This window comes from Rhinoraja longicauda, chromosome 16, assembly GCF_053455715.1.
Source record: "Rhinoraja longicauda isolate Sanriku21f chromosome 16, sRhiLon1.1, whole genome shotgun sequence".
NCBI classification, from domain to species: domain Eukaryota; kingdom Metazoa; phylum Chordata; class Chondrichthyes; order Rajiformes; family Arhynchobatidae; genus Rhinoraja; species Rhinoraja longicauda.
In genome coordinates, this window is record NC_135968.1 from 44060215 (window position 1) to 44081662 (window position 21448).

A 21448-nucleotide genomic window follows, 5' to 3' on the forward strand; every position below is an offset into this window, starting at 1 on the left:
TTCAGGAGGGGAGAGGTTAGAGTGAGTCAGGGGAGTGGAGAATCTGAAGAAGGGTCTCGACCCGAAACGTCACCCATTCCTTCTCTCCAGGAATGCCGCCTGACCCGCTGAGTTACTCCAGCATTTTGTGATACCTTTGCTTAAAAATCAATTTCATTGGTTTATAATCCCCCTGGAGGATTTTATAGTGTTTGTGCTGATCATTTAGATTTAGTCATTCTGTGTTTAAAATCTCAGTTAAAAATATGTATTTATCGCTTTAACTTTTTCATCAAATTCAGGACCAAATTCAGAAAAAGAAGGAATGCATCATGCTGTAAATAAAACCAGGGGAATCATCACACTGTACAGGCATCAGCAAGCTGCATTTGCTTTGACTAGTAGACGAGGGCCAACGCCTAAAGCTCTCAAGGGCTCATCTGCAGACGTTCCTCAAGGGAGTGCAGGGATTAGTCTGAGTGAACATGATGAGGTAAATAACTAATTACAAATTAAACGTAATACAGTTTAAACTAGTCAACTGTATATTTATTGGTTGATTACATGCTAACAGGGCAAATAATTATTCTTTGCCAGATACTTGTGTGAATGAATAAAAATTGGATTATTAATGCATCTTTGTTTCGAGATACAAGATGGAAACAGACCCTTCGGCCCATTGAGTCCACGCTAACCTGTTCACACTAGTTTGATGATATCTCACTCTCATCCATACATATTATAAATCTCATCTTCCACATATATGGGGCAATTTACAGAGGCCAATTAACCCACAAACCCACACGCTTTGGGATGTGGGAGCACGCAGAGGAAACCCATTTGGCCATAGGGAGAACATACAAACTCGGAACAGTCAGCATCTGAGATCAGGATCAAACCCGGGTCCCTGGCACTGTGAGGCAGCAGCTGTGCCACTGTGGTGCCTTTGTTCTTCCATCCTTGAATCTAGATGATCTACATCATTGAGAGCAGTTTCCTTTAATAGGTTAGTGGTTTGGGGTTTCACTATGGACGTTGAATGTGTGGAAAACTGGCCCTGCAATGTGTTAATATATTGAGCAACTTGTGAGCCTTGTGGAGCAGGAAAGTTTCTGGTTTAATCGATTCATTTATTTAATCTGTAACAATGAACATATTATTAGTTTAGTTTAAAAATGCAGTGTGGAAGCAGGCCCTTCGGCTCACCGAGTCCACAACGATCAGCGATCCCCGAACACTAACACTATCCTACACACACAACGGACAATTTTTAGATTTATACCAAGCCAATTAACCTACAAACCTGTACGTCTTTGGAGTGTGGGAGGAATCTGAAAATCTTGGAGAAAACCCAGCAGGTCACGGGTAAAACGAACAAACTCCGTACAGACAAGCACCCGTAGTCAGGATCGAACACGTGTCTCTGGTGCTGTAAGGCTGTAGCTCTATCGCTATGCCTGGATTGAAGAGGAACAACGCAATCTGGGTTGCTGCTTGTTCTGTTATTTCAGAATTTAAATACCACTTTGAAAACTGACTTTTGAATACAGAACTGAGGTACAACATTTACCTTTGTTACAGACCCAGAAGTCAAACTTAATTCAGAGAAGAGGGGCTGAGTATGCACTCACCACAATTGGAAAGCATTTTGGTGCAGAAATGGCTACAACTCTACCTTATCTCTGGGACTCTATGGTTGGACTACTGAGCACTCATGTAGATGTCCAGAATTTCAGTATGTAGTTTTTATTTATACCATTACAGTAAAAAAAAAAAAATCCATTTCTGTTTCATATATTGAAAATGGCTTGTATGTTTTTACAGATGGAAATGTGGTACTTGAAAAGGGAGATGTTGCAGCCCAGGAATTAGTTAACTCATTACAAGTGCTGGAAATTACAGCAGCAGCAATGGGCTCTGACATCCATGCACAGGTTTGGTAAACATTACTCGTACTGAAACAAAATGATTTAATGTACTTACAGCCAACTTTTATTAACCGAAGCTCGAAATATTCAACACTACACTTTTATGAAAAAAAAATGTTGTTGGAGTGGAGAACATGAATAGGTGGTGTTTTGGGTCAGGACCCTTCTTCAGACTTTGTGGTGGGGTGGGGGGAAGAAAGCTAGAAGAGAGGTGGGGGCGGGACAAAGCCTGCCAAGTGATGGGTGGGTACAGGTGAGGAGTGGGTTTGATTGGCAGATGGTTGGAGAAAGATCAGAGATGAAATGACAAATATGTGTGAATTAAGGATAAATGATATGCAAACAGGCTGGATGAAGGAATATAGGTGGAAGGGGAGAAATTCATGCGAATCAAGGTGGGGCACAGGGAACAGAGGAGGGGAAAAGGAGGGGGTACGAAGACATCTACACGAAGAATTCTTGCTATGGAGGGCGTGCAGCGTAGGTTCACTAGGTTAATTCCCGGAATGGCGGGACTGTCGTATGTTGAAAGGCTGGAGCGATTGGGCTTGTATACACTGGAATTTAGAAGGATGAGGGGGGATCTTATTGAAACATATAAGATAATTAGGGGATTGGACACATTAGAGGCAGGAAACATGTTCCCAATGTTGGGGGAGTCCAGAACAAGGGGCCACAGTTTAAGAATAAGGGGTAGGCCATTTAGAACAGAGATGAGGAAGAACTTTTTCAGTCAGAGAGTGGTGAAGGTGTGGAATTCTCTGCCTCAGAAGGCAGTGGAGGCCAGTTCGTTGGATGCTTTCAAGAGAGAGCTGGATAGAGCTCTTAAGGATAGCGGAGTGAGGAGGTATGGGGAGAAGGCAGGAACGGGGTACTGATGGAGAGTGATCAGCCATGATCGCATTGAATGGCGGTGCTGGCTCGAAGGGCTGAATGGCCTACTCCTGCACCTATTGTCCATTGTCTAATATGGGAAGGTTTGTAGGTTAATTACAGAAAATTGGAGAATTCAATATTCATGCTTATTAGGTTGTAAACTACCTGAGCAGAAGATGAGGTGATGTTCCTCCAGTTTGCATGTTTCCTCACTCTGGCAACAGAGGAAGCCCAGAACTGAAAGGTTGGTTAGCAACTGGAAGTTCACTAAATAAGTACACTTTCAATTTGATGATCCTATCTATAATTTTAATGCACAATGCATTTACTTTTTAAATGTTTTTAAACTTTATAATTTAAATGTACAATATTGAAAACTAATTTAAAGTTTTCTTTTTTTCAGCTATTGCAGCATCTTCCACGTCTTTGCACTTGTTTGCGGCATCCATATACTGCAGTCAGACATATGGCTGCTAGATGTGTGGGTGTGATGAGCAAAATAGCTACAATGGAAACGATGAGCATTTTTCTGGAGAAAGTTCTTCCTTGGTTAGGAGCCATTGATAATAACACAAAGCAAGAGGGAGCAATTGAAGCTTTAGCCTGTATCCTTAATATTCAGATTTGGATCTAATTATGTGTCTTTTGTGTGTTGATTATTCAGCCTCCACAAGAAAATGGTTTTGTTTTTTAATTTGCTGACTTGCAATTTCACTAACTGTATTTTTCTCAAAGCCACATGTAGTTACTTGTTTAGAATAGTATATACAATGCTGAACCACATTAATGATGTTGCACCATGTGAATCAGTCATCAAAATGTCCTAACAGCAATAGGGTTGCCTAGTGATAAACAAAAAACAATTATGAGATTTAAATAAAGCTAATTGAAATCTGTTTTTGCACTGTTAAACAATCATAGAAACAATCGTAGACACAAAATGCTGGAGTAACTCAGCGGGTCAGGAAGCATCTCTGGAAAGAAGGAATGGGTGACGTTTCGGGTCGATAAGAATATTTTTGCTCCAATGGCTTTGCCTGTAGGTTTGAATGGTACAATGGAAAACCTCTGAGAATTTTAAATAACATTAATATTTAAATCCATTGGTGGGTTCATCCTATCTTGTTCCTGTTAGGGCCTCCAGTTTAAAAATTCTCAATTTACATTCCTCCAATTCATCAACAGCAGGAGGGAAACCATGTTTAATGAAGAATGAGGATGTTGTGAAATGGATCCCTCGCCTGTTTCTCCACTGCTGTGCAGTTCTGCGCACACTCCCCTCGAAACAGAACAAGGATAGAGTTCCCCTGGTCTTCGCCTTTTTACCCACCAGCCTCTCTATCATCGGAGATGTCCTCATTCTTTAGGGAATGGGGGTTTCCCTCTCCCATTATAGTTGAAACTCTCACTAGGGTCTCGATATCCTGCAGCTCCGCTGTTGCTCCTCCCCCATTCCTAACAAGGACAGAGTCCCCTTTGTCCTCACCTTCCACCCCATCAGCCGTCGCATACAGCATATAATCCTCCATTTTCGCCATCTCCAACGGGATCCCACTACTGGCCACACCTTCCCATCTCCACCCCTTTCTGCTTTCCGCAGAGACCGTTCCCTCTGCAACTCCCTGGTCAACTCGTCCCTTCCTACCCAAACCACCCCCTCCCCAGGTACTTTCCCCCACAACCGCAGGAGATGCAACACATGTCCCTTTACCTCCCCCCTCGACTCCGTTCAAAGACCCCAACAGTCTTTTCAGGTATGGCAGGGGTTCACTTGCACCTCCTCGAACCTCATCTACTGTATCCGCTGTTCCAGGTGTCAACTCCTGTATATCAGCGAGACCAAGTGCAGGCTCGACAATTGTTTCGCTGATCACCTCCGCTCAGTCTGTCTAAACTTACCTGATCTCCCGGTTGCTCAGCACTTTTAACTCCCCCTACCATTCCCAATCTGACCTTTCTGTCCTGGGCCTCCTCCATTGTCAGAGTGAGGCCCAGCGCAAATTGGAGGAACAGCATCTCATATTTTGCTTGGGTAGCTTACACCCCAGCGGTATGAACATTTACTTCTCTAATTCAAGTAGCCGTTGCTCTCCGTCTCTCTCCATCCCCTCCCCTTCCCAGTTCTCCCACCAGTCGTACTGTCTCCGACTACATTTCAGAGAACACTCCCTCCGCAACTCCTTGGTTTACTCATCCCTTCCCACTCGAACTGCTCCTCCCGACGGTACTTTCCCCTGCAACTGCAGGAGATCCTAACACCTGACCCGACACCACCTCTATCATTTTCAGATGAGATAGAGGTTCACATGCACCTCATCAAAACTCATCTACTGCATTTGATGCTCCTGATGTGGCCTCCTTTACATTAGTGAGACCACGTGGAGACAGGCGAACGCTGCACTCGGTCCGCCAAGGCCTGCTGGATCTCTTGGTTGCTAATTATTTAAACTCTCATTCCCATACCGACCTTTCCTTCCCAGGCCTCCTCCATTGCCAGAGTGAGGCCATGTGCAAAATGGAGGAACAGCACCTCGTATTCCCCTTAGGTAGCTTACTGCTAAACAGTATGAACATTGAATTCTCCTATTTTATATCACTCCTCCCTCCCCATTCTGTTTCCTCTGCCTCCCTCACCCCTACATCCCTCCCTCTGGCTTTGCATTTCGCTCCTTTCCTCATCTGACGCTCTATTCTCCTTTTCATCTCTAGCCTTTGTCCTCCTATGTGCCAATCAACCCACCCCACTCTGTTTACACCAAACAATTTCCATGCTTTGTCCAGCTCCCACCTCTATTCCAGCTTTTCTTCCCCTTCTACAAAATCTGAAGAAAGGTCCAAAATGGTGCTTTCCTATTCCTTTCACAAATGCTGCCTGACCCACTGAATTACTCCAGATTTTCTTGTGTTTTACTCAAAAGTCCAGCATCTGCAGTACCTGGTATCTCCAAGAATATTTGACCAAACATCAGTGAAACAGGCATAGAAGTGTTGAATTATAGTCCATAAAGTGGGATGATTTGTAATTTTAGCCTCTTCTCACTTTAAGCTCGATAACAGGTTTTCTTCGATATATATCAAACCTATTATTACTTTTTTTTTGTTTCTCCAAGGAGGCATCTTTTCCACAATGCTTGCTCTTCTCAGTCGGAAACTTTGAAAAGACTAGAATGTTAAATGGACGTACATGTTAGTGTATTCAATGTAACTATTCTGCTGTTAAGACATATTGAAAAGTAGACTTCCCCTATTCTCGCCATGGAACTAACTGACGATGCCAACTCTTGTACCTACTAATCTTGATGTGTACGTAGCACTAAACGGAAATAAAAAGTTTCCTGATTGGTTGAATAGACATCAAATCCAGTAAAACCTTTGACACTTACACTCAAGAAATCCTGCAAAGTTTCAATTGGATATTCTCCACATTTCATAATTTGGGTATAAAATAAAAGTGACTTGTTTTTGGAAGTTTCTTTAACTCGAGGTGTTAGAATTGCAATGAAATGATTAATATATATGAAGAGCAATACAGAATTTGTTATCTTGTGTTTTTTCATTTCCTTTCAAAAATGCTAACAATGAGAGTAATGGCAAAAATAGTTCCTTAACGACAATATACAGGTATAATGGAGCAACTGGATGTAGATATCATCCCATACATTGTTCTGTTGGTAGTCCCCGTACTGGGCAGAATGAGTGACCAAATGGATAGTGTACGATTTATGGCCACACAGTGCTTTGCAACATTGATTAGATTAATGCCACTCGAGGTAAGTTTTGAAAAGTTATATTTTGGTAGCTGTCTATTCAACTCTGTGCTGTACTGGATATAGAAAATCCTGTGTTCCCTTGTGCTCTGACTATCCAGTCAAATTTAATGAACTTAAACCATCTAATTTAGAGACTCAAATGAAATTGCTTTTAAATTCAAAGTAATTTAATTGAACGTTGCAGTTTACTGACTTGTGCGATACTTGATGATTGTCATGAATGTGTTGAGTTTACGGTGAGAAAACTTGAATTATGAAAACAGAATTGTGAAGCTATGTTGGCAAACAACATATTCACTGTACCTCACTACACGTGTCAATAAACTGAACTAACTAAAAACATCGGGATATAAAGAATAAAATTAGTTGGATTATTTAGCATAATCAGTGTTTTATTTGTATAGTCCTAGAATCTGTGATTTTAGAATAAAAAGAAAATATAGAAGAACATTTGTCCACTCAAAGTTTTTAATGGAACTTTCCAATTAAGCAGGCAAAGCAAAATGAACTTAACGGTGCACTGCTTTAAAATTGTACCATTTAAATCCATTTTGTCTCTCCTCGTTCTTGTCAAAAAATGTTTTCACATTTGACTGCTTTTCCCCCAATATCTTTTTTTTCCCCCTCCGTGAATTTTCCCTGGGATTTTTTTTGAGCTTTCATTGAGATGACATCAACTGCACTTGAAGGCAATGTGTTTCGGATCATGTCTTGCAGTATACCTTTGTAAATCGTGTTGGTCTGGTTCTTTAACTGATCATTTTAAATCTAAGCTATCCACTTCATTAACAAAACATTTATAATTAAATCATCAACATCCTTATGATTTCTCAATTTCTTGTAAGGGGGATCCAGCTCCCAACGTCTTGGATCTCGGCACAATGCTGAAGCACTCCATTCATTCAATCATTCAAATAAATCCATTACAAGCCGTAGGAAAAAATAAAGAAGTATGAGTTTTATAAATTTAATGAACTCAAAGTTTAGACTAGGTTACTTTCAATTAGATTAGGAAAGGTTAAACTAAGTTAGGTTAGATTAGGTTAGTTACATTAGGTTTATATGGTAACAAATAAAACTCAATTTTTTAAGAGCTTGAAATATTGGAATATATATATACCATAGGTATACAATTATTTATAAAACAGAAAAAATACAGTGACCATCACTGGGGGGGAGAGAGAGGAGAGAGAGAGAGAGAGTGGGGGGGGAGAGAGTTGGGGTAGAGGGAGTCAGGGTAGAGGGAGCAGCGGGTGAGAGCGGGAGCGCGGGGAGGGGGAGGGTGTCAGAGCTCCTGCACCATGAAGGAGCGCCGCCACTTGCGGGGGCTGCTCCCTCCCTCTCTCTCTCCCTCCCTCCCTCCCTCCCTCTCCCCTCTCTCTCTCTCTCCCAGAGCCAGCGAGATCTGCGCCACTCCTCCACTCTTCCCCAGCTCCGTCTCTCTCTAACACAGCAAAATAAGAACAAACACAAGTGTAGTTGTTGTTCAGAAGCCCCGCATCCCCGGGGTGAGCGGCGGCGGCGAGGAGGGAAGTTTCACGTGTTTGTTCATATTTTGCTGCATTCGAGGGAGACGGGGCCGGAGAGAGAGTGGAGGAGTGGCACAGATCTCGCTGGCTCTGGGAGAGAGGGAGGGAGGGAGGGAGTAGCCACCGCTGACACCCTCCCTCTCACCCCACTCTCATCCACTGTTCCCTCTACCCTGACTCTCCCCCCCCCCCCCCCCCCCCCCGCTCTCTCTCCCCAGGTTGAGCGGCGGTGGTGGCGAGGAGGGAAGTTCCCTTGGGTTTGTTGTTTGCGAGGGGGTGCTGCGATCTCTCGCCTTGTCCCGTCTCTGGTTCGGTGGCGATCCGCTCTCCGGTGAACCTTCACCGGCAGCTTCTGCCTCCAGTCCCCGCCCCCTAAGAGCTTGCTGCGGGCTGGATAAAATCTCGTGGTGGGCCGGATGTGGCCCGTGGGCCATAGTTTGGAGACTGCTGGTTTATACCAAAGAGAGATGTAATACCTACTCTTTTATTGTACCTTGTATATATATATTTTATTATACCTGCTCTTTTACCTCTTCCCTTCCCACTATCAATTGAGCCAAATACTCTCAGACAAAGCAGAATTAATTTGTGTTTATTTCAATTTTATCATTGCATTCACTGCTTGAGATGCAGTTTCTTCGATGTTCAACACTGTCAGATTGATTAGTTCTAACATTTGATCATTTGTAAGATTTGCCCTTTTACTCTTTCTGTGAGTATTTCATGCGTTCATTTTATTTCAGGTTTCTGGCAATTGCTGTGTTCTACATCTCTCTGTCCCATTACGTTTTTCTGTTTACTGCCTTCATTCATCTCCTTTTCTGCACTCTTTATCATATCAGCAATGATTAACAAACATCCATCACCCTCTCTTAAATGGCAGAAACTATTTTGCAGATTTTTTATTTTTGTTTTCTTGTTCTTCTTTCTACAACTTAAAATACACTTGTTTCTTTGCTCTTTAAGATTTGATGAAAGATCATCTCCCTAAACCATTGTTTCTCCACAATGCTGTCAGATCTGAAGAGTAGCACCTGCACTTTCTGCTTTTTTTTTGAAATAATTCTCTTCCATTTTATCAAGCATGATACCCCAAAATAAATGAAATATTCCAACTTTTTAGTCATTCTAGGGTTGTGGGCTTTGCTGGCTAAGCCAGAATTTAATTTCCCATTTGTAATTACCCTTGAAAAGGTTGTGGCGAACTGCCCTTTGAACCGCTCCAGTTTTTGAAGTGTTGGGATTCTCGCAATGCTGTTTGGGAGGGAGTTCCAGGATTTTGACACAAGAGATGGTGATATATTTCCAAGTCAGGATGATGTGTGGCTTGGTGGACAACCTCCTGGTGGTCCCACGCTTTTTCTGCCCTTATCCTTGTAGCTAGTAACGATTGGTTTTAGAAGTTGCTGTCTAAGAAGTCTTAGTGAGTTGCGGCAGTGCTTCCTGTAGATGGTACAAATTGTAGCTACTGTATGTAGGTGGTGCATCAGTGAATAGTTTGGATAAGGTGGGCTGCAATGTCTTGTATACTCCTGATTTGAGTCTTGTAGATGGTGGACTGGCTTTGGGGAGTTAGGAGATGAGTTACATGCTGCAGATTCCTAACTTCTGACCTGTTCTTGTAACCATATTGTGTATATGGCTACACCAGTGCAGTTTCAGGCAAGTGTTAACCCCCAGGATATTGATATTGGGAGATTCAGTGATGATTATGCCATTGAGTTTCAGGTGGTGATGGCTGCAATTTTTGTTGTTGGATATTGTCATTGCTTGGTACTTGTGCGGAGTGATTGTTGCTTGCCACTTATCAGCTCAGACCTGGATATTGTCCAGGTCATGTTGCATTTGGACATGGTCTGCTTTGTTACCTCATGAAAGGCGTTGAACGTTATGCACCTCTTCTTCTGACCTTTCGATTGAATAAAGTTCAGTGATGAAGCAGCTTAAGGTGGTTGGGCCTTGGGCACATCGTTGGGGAACTCCTGCGGAGAAGTCCTGTGGTTGAGATAATTGACCTCCAATCACCCAAACCAGTCTTTGTGTTGGTTTTCATTCCCCTGATTTTCATTGACTCCAGTTTGGCATGGGTTTCTTTATGCCATACTTGCACAAATTCTGTCTGATGTGAAAGGCAGTCACTTTTACTTCCCTGAAGTCAAATTGGTGCTTTATAAAGGTTTATTTTTAAACTCTATCCCTTTGTCAGAAGAAATAAAACAATAATCGCATATTTTTTCATCTTCTTTTGCTGTTGTCTTAAAATATGTATGTAAATACACTCCAAGATCATTTTGTCTCTGGTCTCATTAAGGTTTTACTATTAAGCTCATATTTCTTCTCGATCTTCTTGCTAATATACAGTCTTCCCATTTGTCTGCTTTTATCTGCCTGCTAATTTCATCAGTCCAAATCCTCCTAAATTCCCTTATCCTCTCTGTTTACTAAAATTGAGTTTTACGTCGTTTGTATGCTTGATATCATACCCTAAACATAGATGCACCGATAGTTAATGTGTCAAAGGGTGGCATAATTTTAATTTGAGTATTGTTGAATGTTGGTCTGGTTTCCACCCAAACAAAAATTGCATGGGAGACTGATAACTTTTACCTCTCGTTGCGAAGAAGTTTAAGTTTGCAGAAATGTAAAAGTCCCAAACTTCCTCACAGCTATAAAGTTTAAGTTTGCATAGAGTGCCAACTTCTGCAGACACGCAGCATTTGTTGATAAATGTGCCCCCTCCCACTGACCTTTCTGTCATGGGCCTCCTCCAGTGCCATAGTGAGGCCCACCGGAAATTGGAGGAACAGCACCTCGTATTTCGCTTGGGCAGCTTGCAGCCCAGTGGTATGAACATTGACTTCTCCAACTTTAGATAGTTCCTCTGTCCCTCTCTTCCCCTCCCCTTTCCCAGTTCTCCCACTGTCTTCCTGTCTCCACCTATATCCTTTCTTTGTCCCGCCCCCCTGACATCAGTCTGAAGAAGGGTCTCGACCAGAAACTTCACCCATTCTTTCTCTCCTGAGATACTGCCTGACCTGCTGAGTTACTCCAGCATTTTGTGATACCTTCAATTTGTACCAGCATCTGCAGTTACTTTCCTGCCTGCTGTACATGTGTTAGACCAGATATAACATAGGTTCAGCAATTCTGTTCTTTTCATTGGAAAGCAGTGGTTGCCGGGCAAGTTTCAGATCATTTATACTTTTTTTTTGTTTAATTGAACAAATAGGAAGAAAATGCTGAAAAACATATGCTTTAATAACTTTTGAAATACAAGGACATAGTTATTAATTTGGCCACCCAGTTTGTTCTGTAAATCACTTCCTGAAAATATCAGTTCTTTACAACATTTGCAAAACTTTGCCTCGTGTTCTGAAGAGGCTGGTGGAGAAATAATGAAAAGTACAACATCAGAGAAATTCAGTTTGAAGTTTAATGTAAGTGTGAAAAACAGTTTGTGAACAGCAAAGTCACACAAACCAGTCGAGAGCTAATGGCCTATGAGGAGGTGCAGCATATCCTCTGGACTACACTGAAGATTAAATGCAGCTGACTTCAAACTCAAAGGAAAGTCTACTACCACTAAACCACACCTATGTAGGATTGTTTCTGCCAACAAACACTTAGTCTTCCACTCTATTTATTTATGTATTTGTTTTTTGTTGTTTAATTTACTGATAGGTCCTGGAGTGAATTCAGTATTTAATCCATCACATTGTTCAGTTTCCCAATCCTTTCCCATGTAACTAAAGGAATGATAGATTTGTAATTTTAGTTCCACAATGGAATATGTTTTACAAATTCTAAATTACATTTAATTTTACAGGCTGGCATTCCGGATCCACCAAATATGTCAGATGAATTGATTAAACAAAAAGCCAGAGAGCGACATTTTTTGGAACAATTATTAGATGGCACAAAGTTGGAAAATTACAAAATTCCTGTTTCTATCAAAGCAGAGCTCAGGAAATATCAGCAGGTAAGAAACGCGTGTATTTTGTGTCTATCTTCGGTTTAAACCAGCATCTGCAGTTCCTTCTTACACACCATGTTTTCAGGTTACAGCACCTTGTGAAAAAACACAACCTTGATAGCTCTTGAAAGGAAGGGTTTTAGTGGCATTTTAAGCAGTTATTGTAATAATATTTCTGGAGGCAATTTAATGCCATCTGTAAGATTCTGGTTTGTGAACTTATTTTAGCTGATGTTGACCTCTATTGGTATGTCAGAAAGAAAAGTTATATTTTAATTAACATTCTCTTATGCATGTTATTATTTAAGGATGGTGTAAACTGGTTGGCATTTCTGAACAAATATAAGCTTCATGGTATTTTGTGTGATGATATGGGCCTGGGAAAGACACTGCAATCAATTTGCATTCTTGCAGGAGATCATTACCTCAGGTAAGTTGAAGGAAATTATTTTTTTAAATATATTGTTAAAAATGGAAAACTAGCAGAACAACAGCCAACTTCCATGTTTCCACAGGGCTCAGGAGTATACAAAAACTCAGGCAGAAGATCATTCACCTCTACCTTCATTGGTAGTGTGTCCTCCAACGTTAACAGGCCATTGGATAGACGAAGTAGGAAAGTTCTGTTCTAAAGAAACATTGCATCCATTGCACTATACAGGACCTCCCACTGAGCGGGCTAGGTAAATCATGCCATGACCTCTGAGATTCACGGATACAGTAGTTATTAATCTATTTAATCATTTTTGTGGCATGCATCACATATCAGCTGCTTTGTGCTATTAATCACAATTATGCATTTAAAATTTGAGGCATTTTAACCTGTAGTGTTTTTATTTTGCATTGGTTTTCAGGTTACAGCACCTTGTGAAAAAACACAACCTTGTTGTGGCGTCGTATGATGTTGTTCGAAATGACATTGATTTTTTCAAGTAGGTATACATTGGTACTTGGTCTTAAAATAACAGATGTTCTATTCTGTTGACTATTTGAATGCGTTTTATGTTCATTAATAATTTAGATCTATTTTTTATTATTTATATTCTCGGGGGCATGATCGTTTTGCATGAAACATTTGAGCTTTTCTTTTGCTTTCAGAAATATTAAGTGGAACTATTGCATTCTTGATGAAGGGCACGTAATCAAGAATGGTAAGACAAAACTTTCAAAGGCAGTTAAACAGCTAACTGCAAGCTACAGGTTGATACTTTCTGGGACACCAATACAGGTATTTATCTTTTCAGTGATACAGATCTTGGCCAAATCATGGCACAGTCCATTGAAAAAAAGAAAATGTCAAGTAGATGATTGAAATTATGAAGGAATTTGTCATTGGAGCCACACAATGGAAGTTGCAAATGCAATGCGCACTGGTCTGGTAGAATAAAGTAGAAGTATATAAGGGGGGGGGGGGGGGGAAGAAAACTGCAGATGCTGGTTTAAATCAAAGGTAGACACAAAATGCTGGAGTAACTCAGTGGGTCTGGCAGCATTTCTGGAGAGAAGGAATGGGTGACGTTCCGGGTCGATACCCTTCTTCAGGCTGATCGAAAGGGTCTGAAGAAGGGTCTCGACCCGAAAGGTCACCCATTCCTTCTCACCAGAGATGCTGCCTGACCAGCCGAGTTACCAGCATTTTGTGTCTACCTTAGATGTTTTCTGGAGTTATTTCTTCAACAGACAGAGATATTGTGCATTATTTTATATGCTGAAAATAATTTTTTGCCTAGAATGACTGTGTAAGATTTGAAAAAATCTGACAGCGAATGTTTTGAGGACTGTATAGGGTTTAACAAATATTAGTACATAAACACACAATAATGAATCACATTGAACATTTGACACCCCTCCCAACCCTTCCGAATTTGGCGGAAAGTTTCCGCTTTCTTATTTCATTTCCGCCATTCCGATTTTGCCTCACATTTTTCCGCAAAACAGTCGGTAATTGCAATTTGTCAATTACTAGGGGTTCCGCGAGAAATCCCCCCGCCCTGGAAGTTTCCCCGAAAATGTGGCACCGAGGCTGGGTAAGATAGCCAATCTCGACCTCAGTGGGACTTCCATGGCCGATTGGTGGGTTGAATTTGCAAACTGCGGCCGGGACTCTGGAACTCCAGCCCAGCTGGAGCCAACACATCTATCCCCATAGCCGACTTCATTGGCCTGCTGGATAAACCAGCAAAGCTCTGGAACCAAGAGTGCCAGAAAATCAGTGGTGGAACTGTAATGAGTAAATATTAAATTTAAGTGCAAGATTATATAACTATATTAATTAATTAAGACGGGGTTAAAATATAAAACACAGCATAAAAGCCAATTGCCACCTTTTTGGGCTGATTATCAATTAATATGCGAATTTACTTCAAGTACTTCCGTATGCTTAGCTGAGTCGCATATATCAACTCTTTCTTCATAACTTAGTCATACATTTTATGACCGTTGTTTTATTCAATACCAAGAGAACTGGGATGTGCAAGGAAAAAGCAAAGTAGAAAAAACAAAACAAAACATTTTATTTCTTTGTGTTGCAAAAAGTATCTCTGTTCAGTAACCTTTCTATAAATAGCAGAATATGCTCATGATAGGCCTGACATTGTGTATATGTGGTCTAAGAACTACAGACTGTTGGAAATAATAGTCGTTTTTCATACATGAATGTAGCGCAATGTGTATGCGAATTTGGTGTGCATGCCTTTTTTGGCTGAAAAGTTGCATTACACGCCATATTATGAATTTATTGTAAAATTCTGAATTTTGGACATAAATTATGAATTTGTAAAATCAAATGTTGGGAGGTCTGATTTGGGGACAATGCTCCAGTCATTATTAGAAGTCATTGTTAATTAAAAGCTTGTGCAGAACTGTACATCCCACACTAAATATCTTTTCTAGTTACACGGACCTTTACTCTCAGGTTTGCATTTGACAAATATTAGGTGGGGCACATTGCTTGTCAATTTCAATAGCTTCCGCAGTGCAACTAGCAGCCTGTGATCTTGAAGGGACAGTCCACTATGATTGAAATCCATCATAAAGACGTCTGTAATAGCGAGGATTTACTGTAGACAATGTAAATGGGAAAGATTCTCTTGAATGGTTAAAAAGTACAAAGCCATCCTTGTGGTTAATGTAATTAAGGAGACAGGGCTTTTTAAAGTTACATTGAAAATATAAAAATTAGAGAAGACAGCAAAAATCAATTGGATTTTATTTATTGACCAACTATTGAAATGCTGCAAGTTATCCATGAACCTGTTTTCATGCTAAACTGGTGAGAAAGGGTTTTAAATGGAAAAAGCCGTGGGTTATTCATAATAACCCAAATAATAAGCTATTGTTTTAGTATATGAAAAGATTCAGATTAAAACAAAGCTAAAAGAAAAGAAAGCAAGTAGTTGCTCTAATAAAAATTAATTTTGATGATGGGTGCCATTGCAGATGTCCTTTTATCCAGCTTTTAAGGTGCAATCAAATTTAAAAACTTCAATTTTAATCTCTTTGTCCATAGCGCATTGACTTCAGATACATTTGTACTTTATAATTTCATTTTAAAAATACTGATCAATAGATAACATATTGTCTTTGTCATTTGGTATGTTAATTAATCTCAAATCATTAGATGTATTGGAAGTAAAGACTGCAACAGTTTGATCTGTGGAAGTTCTCATAAACATTTAGGATATTCAATTTGAGTTTCATTTTGTATCAATGCAGAACAATGTCTTGGAACTCTGGTCATTGTTTGACTTCCTGATGCCAGGGTTTTTGGGTACTGAGCGACAGTTTGCAGCACGTTATGGAAAGCCAATATTAGCTAGCAGAGATGCTAAGAGTTCTTCAAAGGAGCAGGAAGCAGGTAAGATAATATTTTGAATCTGACATTGTCTTAGGGTATGAGTGTCAAGTCAATTTTATTTGTATAGCACATTTAAAAACAACCCACGTTGACCAAAGTGCTGTACATCTGATTAGGTACTAAGGAAAGCTTGACCAGTCTGTGGTGCAGGTCTTTCATTTTCAACATCAATCCGAAACGTTTGTGATAGATCTTTGCAGTGTTGATCTGGATCTGGAAGTGACTTTGCTGTGTCTGAATTTGATGTGCAGGTTAATGCCAGTATGTTCCCCCAGTTTAATTTTATTTCTGCTTGTATTAATGGTAACTGTACAACTGAACGACTTTGTAGTTTGCAAGAATCAATCAGTCAGAACAGTGCTAGACCAAGGACCAGAAAGGCCTGACCAAGAAAAAATGGCATATTTCCTGCCTACTTGGTTAAAACACTCCAATAGGTTTAGTTGACCAGTTCCTGTTCCAAATAAAACAAAAATTGAATGAAATTAAATCCTTATCAGCCATGGTAGATTTGATCTTTGGTCACTGAATTGTTAATCTGGTTGATAGATTAACAATGTCGTAATGTAACCACTGCTTTACCATCGCACTCTAAAATCATATATGAACATACAAGATCTTGAGAATCTTGGGAGGGTGAATGTGCAAATGATGTTTCCTCTTGTGGAAGAATCCAGAGTTAAGGCGCATAGCTTAAAAACAGTTGTCTACTTACGATGGAGGAGATATAAAATTTATTTTCTCTCAAGAGGTCAGGAGCTTTCTTCAAGGAATGATGAAAGCAAAGTTTTTGATTATGTTTGGGTTCTTGATATTGTGTGGAAAAGGGAAAAGAGTTTGAGTTGGACAAATGATTGGGAGAATGCACGTTATGAGATCAGGTTTCATGGGTACATCACTGCCTGATATGGATATATACATTGAAATTGCAGTGAAGATTTTTGAGCTTTATTTTATTTTCCTAAGTGCTTTGATAGTAATCGTCTGGGCGGCTGCCTTACAGCGAATGCAGCGCCGGAGACCCGGGTTCCATCCCGACTACGGGTGCTGTCTGTACGTTCTCCCCGTGACCTGCGTGGGTTTTCTCCGAGATCCTCGGTTTCCTCCCACACTCCAAAGACGTACAGGTTTGTAGGTTAATTGGTTTGGTAAATGTAAAAATTGTCCCTAGTGGGTGTAGGATAGTGTTAATATGCCGGGATCGCTGGGCGGCGCGGACCCAATGGGCCGAAAGGGCCCGTTTCCACACTCTATCTCTAAACTAAACTAAGCGGTTACATATATACAGGCACACCATCGATTTTCTGGCACCCTTGGTTCCAGAGCCTTGACGGATTATCCGTTTTGCCAGACCAACAGAGGTCACATAATAGTTTAGTTTAGAGATACAGCGCGGAAACAGGCCCTTCAGCCCATTGAGTCCGTGCCGACTAGCCACGCCCACACACTGATGCTATCCTACACACAATAGAGACAATTTACAATCATACCAAGCTAATTAGCCTACAAACCTGTACGTCTTTGGAGTGTGGGAGCAAACAGGAGATCCGGGAGAAACCCCACACAGGTCACAGGGAGAAAGTACAAACTCCGTATAGTCAGAGACCCGGGTCTCTGGCGCTGCAAGGCAGTAGTAAAGATGAGTGCAAAGCGTTCGTCCTGCATATCACAATGTACTGAGAGAATTGGAGCGGCAACTCGATGAGTGAGTGGAAAAATAAAGATATGCAGAAGACGGGAGTGCTCTTGGATACAGCAACTGGGAAGAATCATTTCGGTACCGTGATTTTGTCTGGATTAAAGAAGGTACCGGAACATCGGTTGCCGGAAAATCAGTGGTGTAGCAGTACTAAATATTCAGCTCAGTCAGTATGCTTTCCTAAGGAAACTTTAAAGGAGAAGGTGGTTTATTTTAAAACTTGTATGTTGGGTATGGCTGTTTTGGTTGATACCTCTTCATTCTTTTACTTTCATCTTGATAGAGCTGTAAGATAATAATACAACACCTGTCCCTTTACCTCCCCCCTCGACTCCATCCAATCTTTTCAGGTGAGGCAGAGGTTCACTTGCACCTCCTCCAACCTCATCTACTGTATCCGCTGTTCCAGGTGTCAGCTTCTGTACATCGGCGAGACCAAACGCAGGCTCGCGATCGTTTCACTGAACACCTCCGCTCAGTCCACCGTAACCTACCTGATCTCTGGATTGCTCAACACTTTAACTCCTCTCCCATTCCCAATCTGACCTTTCTCCATTGTCAGAGTGCAAATTGGAGAAACAGCACCTCATATTTCGTTTGGATAGCTTACACCCCAGTGGTATGAACATTGACTTCTCTAACTTCAAATAGCCCTTGCTTTCCCTCTCTCTCCATCCCCTCCCCCTCCCCCTTCCCAGTTCTCCCACCAGTCTTACTGTCTCCGACTAAATTCTATCTCTGTCCTGCCCCCTCCCCTGACATCAGTCTGAAGAAGGGTCTCGACCCGAAATGTCACCCATTCCTTCTCTCCAAAGATGCTGCCTGTCCCGCTGAGTTGTTCCAACATTTTGTGTCTACCGATTTAAACCAGCATCTGCAGTTCTTTCCTACAAGATAATTATATAATTAAGAATTAAAGGTTTGATACTAAAATATCTTAAGTCAGTGTAAAGAAGTTTTAATTTGTAATTTTCGTTTCATATATTAGTTGTAGTAAGAATTCAAAATAAACATTGTCCATTGCGGCATAGGTGTTCTTGCAATGGAGGCATTGCATCGACAAGTACTTCCTTTCCTGCTACGCAGAATGAAGGAAGATGTCCTTCAGGATCTTCCACCCAAGATAATTCAAGACTATTACTGTAATCTCAGTACTTTACAGGTATGTTGTAATATCGCATGTATCGCGAAGAAAGCTACAACAAAATTAGTGTCTAAAATAATATAATGCAGTGATTTCTGTGTGCTATATGATTGTAATTAACAGAAATGTAATTACTAAAGGTGTCTATATAATTAGAATGGAAGTGTATTCGCAAAAAAAAAAAACTTCTGGGTCTTCTATTGGTTGCACATGCATGGAGGCTAACAGGAATGTACAAATGAAGTTGCAACACATTTTGGTGCACACAATTCTGTCACATGCTTTGATTTTCTGTCGCACGCATTAATTTTCTTGCAAAGCAAAACTAGACAACTGGAATTATTTGAAAGGGGCCTAACTGTACCTGCCCACTGACCAGAGGCTGGTCTTCCACATGGCTGCTGCTTTGTGGTTTGGACTCACTAAGAAATTTAGTGTATTGTGACTAGTAAATATTAAACATTTACTTCGTGGAAGACAAAGGAAAGACAATTGCATTAATAAAACATTAAATTCAAATTAATTGAGACTGGATTATACTGACCTCGAGAGGCAGATGTGCTCATCTGGTTGAGATATGATCACATGAGAGGTTAGTATCTCTCCTCCATCCTCTTTCCAGCCTCCCCTCTCCTACCTCTGCCCAAACCATCCTCGTACGCTGACGTTTATACACAGCGTCAGTGGCCTGTTTTATGATTGCTGTATGAATTTGGCATTTGACATCCATGCAGTTATTAAGTTTTGCACAATTTCTAAGCTCTAATTTTTTGACTTTGGCAATTTTAATATTAATCACTTTAACCAAATAAACAGCATTGAACTATAGAAATACAAGATTTTTAATCAAAAATATAGTATAAAATTATTTTTTAAATATTTATTTATTCTAAATGGTAGTGTTCAAATCGGCAGGAATTGATTCATAAATTATACTTTGTTCCTTATTATGTTTCTTAAAATATAGAACGAATGTTTTTATTTGTAGGTCCAACTATATGAAGATTTTGCCAAATCACGTGCTAAGTGTGATGTTGAAGAAACAATATCTACAAATGCACACACAGAAGAAAACGAGAAACCTAAACTGAAAGCTACTGGGCATGTATTCCAGGTAAATATATTTTTTTCTGAGATTCTGTCAAGCTCTTGGTGCCGTTTGTGTTTAATAGCAATTTGCTCGTGTTCTCAAAGAAAGCTAACTGGTTTACTTAAAGTTTTGCCAATTAAAAAAAACATTTCTGGATTACTGAATCACTGATGGAAATTATAGAAGAAAAATAACACAATGAGGGAAGTGATTAATGGACGTATGGCTAGGAGAAAATCAGTTTGCTAAAGATAAGGTGAAGTGAGATGATAAAATGCCACACTCAGAATGATTGAGGTTAGACATTGTTATAATCAAGAGGCATTTCATTTTCTCAGATACACATGCTGTCCTTAGTGTTCGTTATATAATTTTCTGACCCCTTTTCTCTCTGTCCAATTATATACAAAACAGGCTTTGCTTGTATTTGATTTTTTTTTTTGCCAAATCAAATGGGATTAGAAAAGACAAAGTTTACCACTCCTCCCGTCCAGCCCTACCTCCCAAACTTAATCTGACTTTTGAAACTGACTATAATTCAAGTTGATTATTATTTAGTTGACGTTTCATTTCTCTAGCATCTTCTTTAATACACAATCTCATCTCATTCGTCTCTTGTTTCTGACCATCCTTCTTATCCCACCATTAGTTCATACTCCATTGCTTTCATTCCCCATCATTCATGATTTTCTTTGATCTTGTATTATATATATTTAAAACAACTACACAATTCAAAATGGAACGGCACATATCCCGATCCAGTGGTATAGGAATTCCTGAGAAGAGGGGCAAAAACGTCTATGAATGATAGGTGAGAATTGGGCAGTAAACATAAATTGTTCAAGAGATAATGCATGTAAAGATTAGAGGCTGAGTGGAGAGATTTGTGAAGTAAGTGATACTGTAAAAATATAATGTTATATAATTTATAAAATTATAATGTTTAAAATCACCCATTTAAACTCAATATATTTTACAATTTAGAAACTGACCACAATATTGTATCACCTTATAAGCAAAGGGCATATCTTTTGCTGAAGGGAAAATATTGTCCAGCTGCTGAAGACAAACATGCATGAAAAATTTTGACTTTATTCCTTTTATTTCTAGGCGCTGCAGTATTTGAGGAAGCTTTGCAATCATCCTGCACTGGTACTGACGCCACAACATCCAGAATTCCAGCATATTATAGAGCAGCTTGCTGCTCAGAATTCATTTCTGCATGATATCCAGCATGCGCCAAAGCTTTCTGCCTTAAAGCAGGTACTCTTTGAAATTTAGTATAATTTCTTTGTGTTTATTTCATTGCTCTTGGAGATTTTTGTCTAGATAATTTGAATTAAGTTGCATTACATTAGCAATGGTAAATATTTTAGTAGTATTTGTTGATAAAACTAGAGAATGTGCAGATGGGGCGGCACGGTAGCACAGTGGTAGAGTTGCTGCTTTACAGCGAATGCAGCGCCGGAGACTCAGGTTCGATCCTGACTACGGGTGCTGCACTGTAAGGAGTTTGTACGTTCTCCCCGTGACCTGCGTGGGTTTTCTCCGAGATCTTCGGTTTCCTCCCACACTCCAAAGACGTACAGGTATGTAGGTTAATT

General features: G+C 40.3%; 1 protein-coding gene across 2 annotated transcripts in view; it reads left to right on the forward strand.

Moving 5' to 3' along the window:
* Window positions 1-21448, forward strand: part of btaf1 (BTAF1 RNA polymerase II, B-TFIID transcription factor-associated) — a 119023-nt gene that overhangs the window by 82532 nt on the left and 15043 nt on the right. For both annotated transcript variants that reach the window (XM_078413707.1, XM_078413708.1), the window contains exons 21-34: window positions 282-472; window positions 1561-1714; window positions 1804-1913; window positions 3187-3388; window positions 6405-6553; window positions 11909-12061; window positions 12364-12485; window positions 12571-12738; window positions 12910-12987; window positions 13154-13283; window positions 15770-15911; window positions 18642-18772; window positions 19743-19868; window positions 20955-21107. In XM_078413707.1, coding sequence (XP_078269833.1) covers window positions 282-472; window positions 1561-1714; window positions 1804-1913; window positions 3187-3388; window positions 6405-6553; window positions 11909-12061; window positions 12364-12485; window positions 12571-12738; window positions 12910-12987; window positions 13154-13283; window positions 15770-15911; window positions 18642-18772; window positions 19743-19868; window positions 20955-21107 — 2009 coding nt within the window. The remainder of the gene's footprint in view (window positions 1-281; window positions 473-1560; window positions 1715-1803; window positions 1914-3186; window positions 3389-6404; window positions 6554-11908; window positions 12062-12363; window positions 12486-12570; window positions 12739-12909; window positions 12988-13153; window positions 13284-15769; window positions 15912-18641; window positions 18773-19742; window positions 19869-20954; window positions 21108-21448) is intronic.